The sequence below is a fragment of the Petaurus breviceps genome, unplaced genomic scaffold (assembly GCF_028583685.1).
Source record: "Petaurus breviceps papuanus isolate PSGF00001 unplaced genomic scaffold, PetGlider_PUasm1.0 90977, whole genome shotgun sequence".
NCBI classification, from domain to species: domain Eukaryota; kingdom Metazoa; phylum Chordata; class Mammalia; order Diprotodontia; family Petauridae; genus Petaurus; species Petaurus breviceps.
This window is the reverse complement of record NW_027187391.1, coordinates 16,772,874-16,779,060: the sequence shown is the minus strand read 5'-3', so window position 1 is coordinate 16,779,060 and position 6,187 is coordinate 16,772,874. Positions and strand designations below refer to the sequence as shown.

The following is a 6,187-nucleotide window of genomic DNA, read 5'->3' as shown; positions in this document are numbered from 1 at the left end:
TCTATCTATCTATCTATCTATCTATCTATCTATCTATCTATCTATCTATCTATCTATCTATCTATCATCTATCCATCTATCCATCCATCCAGAATCCAGGACTATTTACTTTAAAAAAAAATACTTTTCTTTTTAACATGGTGCCATGCTGCCTAACCAGAAGGCCTATGTCAAAAGAGCCATCCTTTAATGTCTACACCTGCAGAGACTATACACATATTCAAACAATGCTGCCTTGGATCAAAGTCATTTTGGAATTCTTGAGATTGCCTTCAAGACCAACTTAAAAGTTACTTAACAAAATTGAGGAATTAACTTTTTAGCCCTGCCTTGTATTCTCAGGGAAGTCATGCAACTTTCAAATAAATTGGAAACACACTGAAGATGTTGGATGCTCAGACTTACTTTTATCTGGACAATCTGAATTTCTTCACACCTGATTTCCGTGAGAGATTTCCTTGTCTGTCCTTTTCTGTGGCCAAATTTACACTTGTTCCTCATCACCTGCTCATCGTCTTCTATGGGTCTCCGAACATATTTGAAGCGGTCTTTGAGTGCTCGTTTCCACAGAAACTGAATAAAGTGACAGATATTCTTTGGTTACTCACCATGAGGTTTTCGACAATCCTCCATGAACCAGGAAATCTCACTCTACTGTCAGTTCTGGCTTTGGAGACATTTTCACACTAAAGCATACTTCATTCATTTGCTGAGATTTAGGAGAGAAGTGATATTGGTCTTTGGCTACAAGTCCTCCAGAGGAGGAACTGAAAAATTCTCAAAAAACATTTTTCTGTCATCATTTGGAAACCTTTTTGGCTAACATAGCTGTCAGCAGGGTAGTGTTGAGACTTCATGTTTGGGAAAATAGGGAAACCTACCTACAATGGATTCCGATGGCTTCTTTTCACAGCTTGAGATTTCAGTCTGCTGTCCTCTTAAAGAAGAGGAAGTATATATGGTCCAGTGAACTAAACCAAAGGTCTGGAACTCAGGATGTAATTTTCTTGTTTTGTTTTGGCAACTGTGCCAACATTGGCATATGATTTCATTATGAATTCTATCCCTCCAATTTCCTCCTAATGTCCTACTTACTACAGGAGAATCCTGCTATACTATAGCTTGATTAGGCCACATGTGGGATGTTTAATCTATGATTCCAGGCACCACATTTTTGGGAGGACACTGACACTTTGGAAAGTTTCAGAGAACAACAAAGATGGTGACATTACTGGATACATGAGGATCAGTTCAAAGAACGAGAACATCTACCCTAAGTCTATATGTGTATGTATATAGTTGAAGAATGTGGAGCATTTTACACACACACACACACACACACACACACACACACACACACACACACACACACACACACACACACACCCTTATATAAAGGGCTATCATAAAAAAGAGCAATTAGATTTGGTTGTCCTAAGGGACAGAGGGAAGAACTAGGATATATAAGTGAAAGACAGACAGAATTAGGCTACAAAAATATGTGGGGAAAATCCCCTTTTAGAAGTGTGAAATGAGTCGAATTGAGAAATGGTGGATTTCTTTTCTCTAGAGGTCTTCAAGAAAAAACTAACCAGCACACTTACTATGTGTCAAACACTGTGTTAAGTGTTGAGGATACAAAAAATATAAAACACAGTCTTTTTCCTCAAGGGGTTCACAGTCTAACAATTCATAGTAAATAGATAGGTTCATACTAGATATACAGAGAGTGGATGGAAGGTGATCTCAGAAGTGAAGAAAGCATTGGCAAAAAGTATGTGTTGGGGGCAGAGCATTGGGTACAGATTGGGAAAGACCTCTTGCAGAAAATAGAATCTGAACTGTCTTGAGGGAAACCAGGAGGCAGAAATGAGAGGGTAAAACATTCCAGATCTAGGAGACAGCCAGTGAAAAGGTGATGCCACTGGTGGGCAAAGAGACCAACTAGGAGCTATCCTGCTAGTGATTCATGACTTCTCTATCTCTGTATGTTCCATTACAGAAGGTACATGAAGGTCTCCCATGGAACTTCTCCCTGTGTTTTCTAAGCACATTGAAATGATCCATGTCACTGAACATTCAGAAGTTTTCACATTCTTCCTGTTCTCAGAATATTTCACCTGGCTCTATTCTCAGCATAAAAAAGATAAGAGAAATTTGGACCCATTTACAGAAGAATATTTGGCAACTATCTACTTGTTCATGTTTCAACTTGCAACATTCATGCCCATGTTTGGATTATAGTTTATTAAACAATTTTGTTCATCTCTTCATCAGTGAAGCTTTTTGAAGGCACAAATGGGCAAAATGTACTATATTATAAATAGCCATCAGTTATGCTTTATAACTGACAGTTAGGTGATGTAGTGGATAGAGCACAGGAAGACCTGTGTTTCAATCCAGATTCAGACACTTTCTAACTGTATGACTGTGGGCAAGTCACTTAACTTTGTCTCAGTTTCCTCATCCATAAAATGAGCTGGAGGAGGAAATGACAAACTACTCCAGTGTCATTGCCAAGAAAAACTCATGAAGAGTCAGACACAACTGAAGAATAACACTATTTTTAAATGAAATCTCACTTTGATATTCATTAAAACAAGCAGAAGTTTAGCCTTAAAGAGCTATACAAATAATGGCCACCACTTCATGGAAAGAACTCTAAACCCCCAAGGTGAAAGAAATAACTGAGAGAATACAATGGATTTCTAGTCAGAGGACCAGGGTTTAAATCTCTTCTATGCTACTTTCTACTGGTGTGACCTCGGGCAAATCATTTAAACTCTCTGCTCAGTTTCCTCTTCTATAAAATAAAGGTTTTGGGTGACATGACCTTGATGGTCCCTTTCCAATCTAATTCTACAATTCTAAGTATCATCATTCCCATTTTATGCATATTTAATTGAGGCCCAGGAAAGTGATTTGCTTAAAATCAATAGACTATTTATTGGGCCATAAGAAATGATGAGACAATTTTAGAAGAAATAAGGGAAGACTCACATGAATTCATGTAGAGTGAAGTGAGGGGAGCAATTTATACAATAACAGCAACAGTGTGAAGGCAAACAACATTGAAAGACTTGATATTTTTGCTCAATGCCATGACCAGCCCCAATTCTGGAGGACCAATGATGAAGTATCTTGTCACCTTCTGATGGAACAATGATGGACTTAAATTGTAAAATTAAACATATAGTTTTGGACATGGCTAATGAGGTCATTTGTTTTGTTTTACATTTGTTTTAAGCTGATGAGAGTGAGAGAAAATACATGATTGTTAAAGAAGGACAAGAATTTAAGAATATCTTGAAGAAACAACCTGTGTCAATTGATGCAGTGCATTTTTTTTTATCTATACGACAAAGAAAATAGAAATTGAAGAAAAATTTTGATTTTTAAGCAAAAATTTAATAACATTGTTATGTCAACTGATACCATTGGTCCTTCAAGTATTAATTGAAAAAAATTGTCTAATGTTACTTGACTAAGTAACAAGGTCAGATTGTCTGATTTTAAGTCCCTTACTCTTTCCTTATCACAAGCCATTTAGGACACACTTATGAACAATGGTTATCAAGCCTCTAGGCTTCTCTATCTAGGAATCTGAACCAGGCCATAAATAATGGTTAATGGGTAACTTTCTAGGTCTTCAGTCTTCTTGCCTCTGTTTTTTTTTTTTAATTAAAGGATTATACAAACCAATCTTCAGAGGTAGGGGAAGAAATGTAATTATAATAGCTAACATTTATATAGCACTCCAAGATGTGGTGTCTCATTTGGTCTTCACAATGACCCCCTTGTGGCAGATGGTGTTATTATCCCCATTGTACAGATGAGGAAACTGAGGCTTTGAGAGGTTAAGTGACTTAACCAGTTTGTGATTTTCTGAGGCAGGATTTGAATGCAGGACTTCCTTACTCCAAGAGCAATATTCTATTCTGTGCTGCCTAGCTACCTAAAGGAAACATATATATTGAAGGCCAATTAGAAGGCAAGAAAAGAGAGCAAGAGGTGAAGAAAAACTGATAAAGACAAAGCAATGATAAAAATGATGCAAAAATAGTTTTTTTTTTTTAAATAGGAAGGATAGCTTTCTTTTTCTATATGTACTTCCCAAATTTTCTCTACCAAATCCTACTATTATAGGAACATAGGCAGAGGAATAAGACCTGTGATTTCATTGGCATAGGAAACTCCCAGGAGAGGAAATGCCTTTTATCAATGCAGGTTGGCACCTTCTATTAGAAAGTTGCTTGAAGCAACTGAGAAATCAAATTATTTGTCCAGCATCATCCAGTCAGTGTGTGTCTGAGGCAGGACTGTTATACATATCTCCACTAAATCTTATGTATAGGCACAAAATTACTTAAAGTCAAGTAAAGGTAGGAGTAGCTAGGTGGTGCAGGGGATAGAGTGCCAAGCCTGGCGTTAGGAGGAATTTAAGTGCAAACAAGTCAGGATATTTGTCGTTTTTCTTTTTGGAGTTCAGTTTCCCAGGCTCAGGCTAAATTGTAAACATCTGAAGGATTAATCTCCTTTGAGCCCTGATAATTCACAGTTATGCTGAGTCAAGCAGGTTTTGTGCCTTCTAGCTCTGAGCTAATCAGGGGCCAAGTCTTTGTTATATATTCTGGGAGGTTGGCATTTTGCTTTGGGGGTTTGCTAATGAAAAGGGTCTTTTGATTTCCTGGTGGAAACTCCTAGTAGCCGAATATTCAGAGCCCCCCCACTACTCAGATGTTGTCTGTGCCCCCTTGATACAGTAATGTATGTAAAGTGTATAACAATATTGCTATGTTCAGACAGCTGGAACCTCGTCATTGGTCTTTGTGCTAATTTTTCTGTGTTTTCTCCAAGTTCAGGGTACTGACCTTTCACCTGAATTAGTGAATGCAATTAAAAGTAAGATTTTTAACCCCTTTTGAGCAGTCTTTAAAAGAAGATCAATGAACCTCTGCTAACAGGCCATCCTGGGTATTCTAGGGTGCATGCTGATACAAGGACGTGAGTTCAGTTCCAATCTCAGACATTTATTAGCCGTGTGACCCCAGGAAAATCACTTACCCCTGTTTAACTCAATTTCCTCATTTGCAAAATGAGCTGGAGAAGGAAGTGGCAAACCACTCCAATATCTTTGCCAAGAAAACTCCAAATGGGGTCACAAAGAGAAAGACATAACTGAAAAATGACTGAACAACAACAAGTAAGGATAAGAAGGCTTATATCACTGAGGATACTTACAAAACCACTGCCATCCTCATCAAGGAATGGGTATGCCTGAAGCAGGGCATTGACAACATCATTGTATTGTTGGGTTGTTGGGTACCTGCTCAAACAATATCACAAAGGAAATAATTTCAAAGAATTTCTGGGTTAGAAGGGAGCTCAGAGGTCACCTAGAACAATGCTGTCAAACTCAAATAGAATTGGATACCTGCAACCACATACTGATTTAGAACACCACAAATTAACATCATCTATATTACATTGTATTTCTATTTATTTTGTTAAATGATTCCCAATTACATTCTAATCTGGTTCTGCCTGGGAGTTACCCAATATTGACACTCCTGATCTAGACCAACTTGAGCAAGAATCCTTTCTACAAAGAGGTCATTAACAAAAATAAGCTTGTATCCTATGCTTTTGGTAAAATTGGGATTTGCATAATAGCAGATGGATTGTGATCATGTTTCTTCAAATCTCTCTCTTTATAGTCCTGTTAGGAACAAATCAGAATAGACATTTGAATAATAGGCACTGTTGAATGCTTCAGCAATTCGTCATTTAAACACTGAAAAGAGCCAAGTCTGTATGATTTAGAGCTTATATTGTGAACAAATACTCCCCTAAAGCAATATATCCAGAAAATTCATACTTACAATGACCCTTCCAGATACTTTGTCATGTCTGCCTGTAAAAACTCAATGATCCTTATCCTCATGCTGTGATCTGGACATTTTTGCTCAGTTAACATGCATTTGACATCATATGGGAAGTCCGGTAAAATATAAGATTTTGTCCACTGTAGTGCCTTGTTCCTTGCTAGAAGATGTTTCACATTTTTTCTGTCAACCAAACCAAATCACAACAAAACAAAAAAATAATAAACTAAAATAGGTATTTTCATTTTTTATGATAAATCGCATTCATTCATTATCTTTGCTGTAAGCAATAATGATGTCAG

General features: G+C 37.2%; 1 protein-coding gene across 1 annotated transcript in view; it reads right to left on the bottom strand.

Moving 5' to 3' along the window:
* The window catches only part of SAMD3 (sterile alpha motif domain containing 3), a 56,909-nt gene that overhangs the window by 24,891 nt on the left and 25,831 nt on the right, over positions 1-6,187 (bottom strand). The window contains exons 3-5 of the mRNA XM_069077270.1: positions 5,883-6,068; positions 5,242-5,326; positions 406-573 (exon numbers count right to left, since the gene is read on the bottom strand). Coding sequence (XP_068933371.1) covers positions 406-573; positions 5,242-5,326; positions 5,883-6,068 — 439 coding nt within the window. The remainder of the gene's footprint in view (positions 1-405; positions 574-5,241; positions 5,327-5,882; positions 6,069-6,187) is intronic.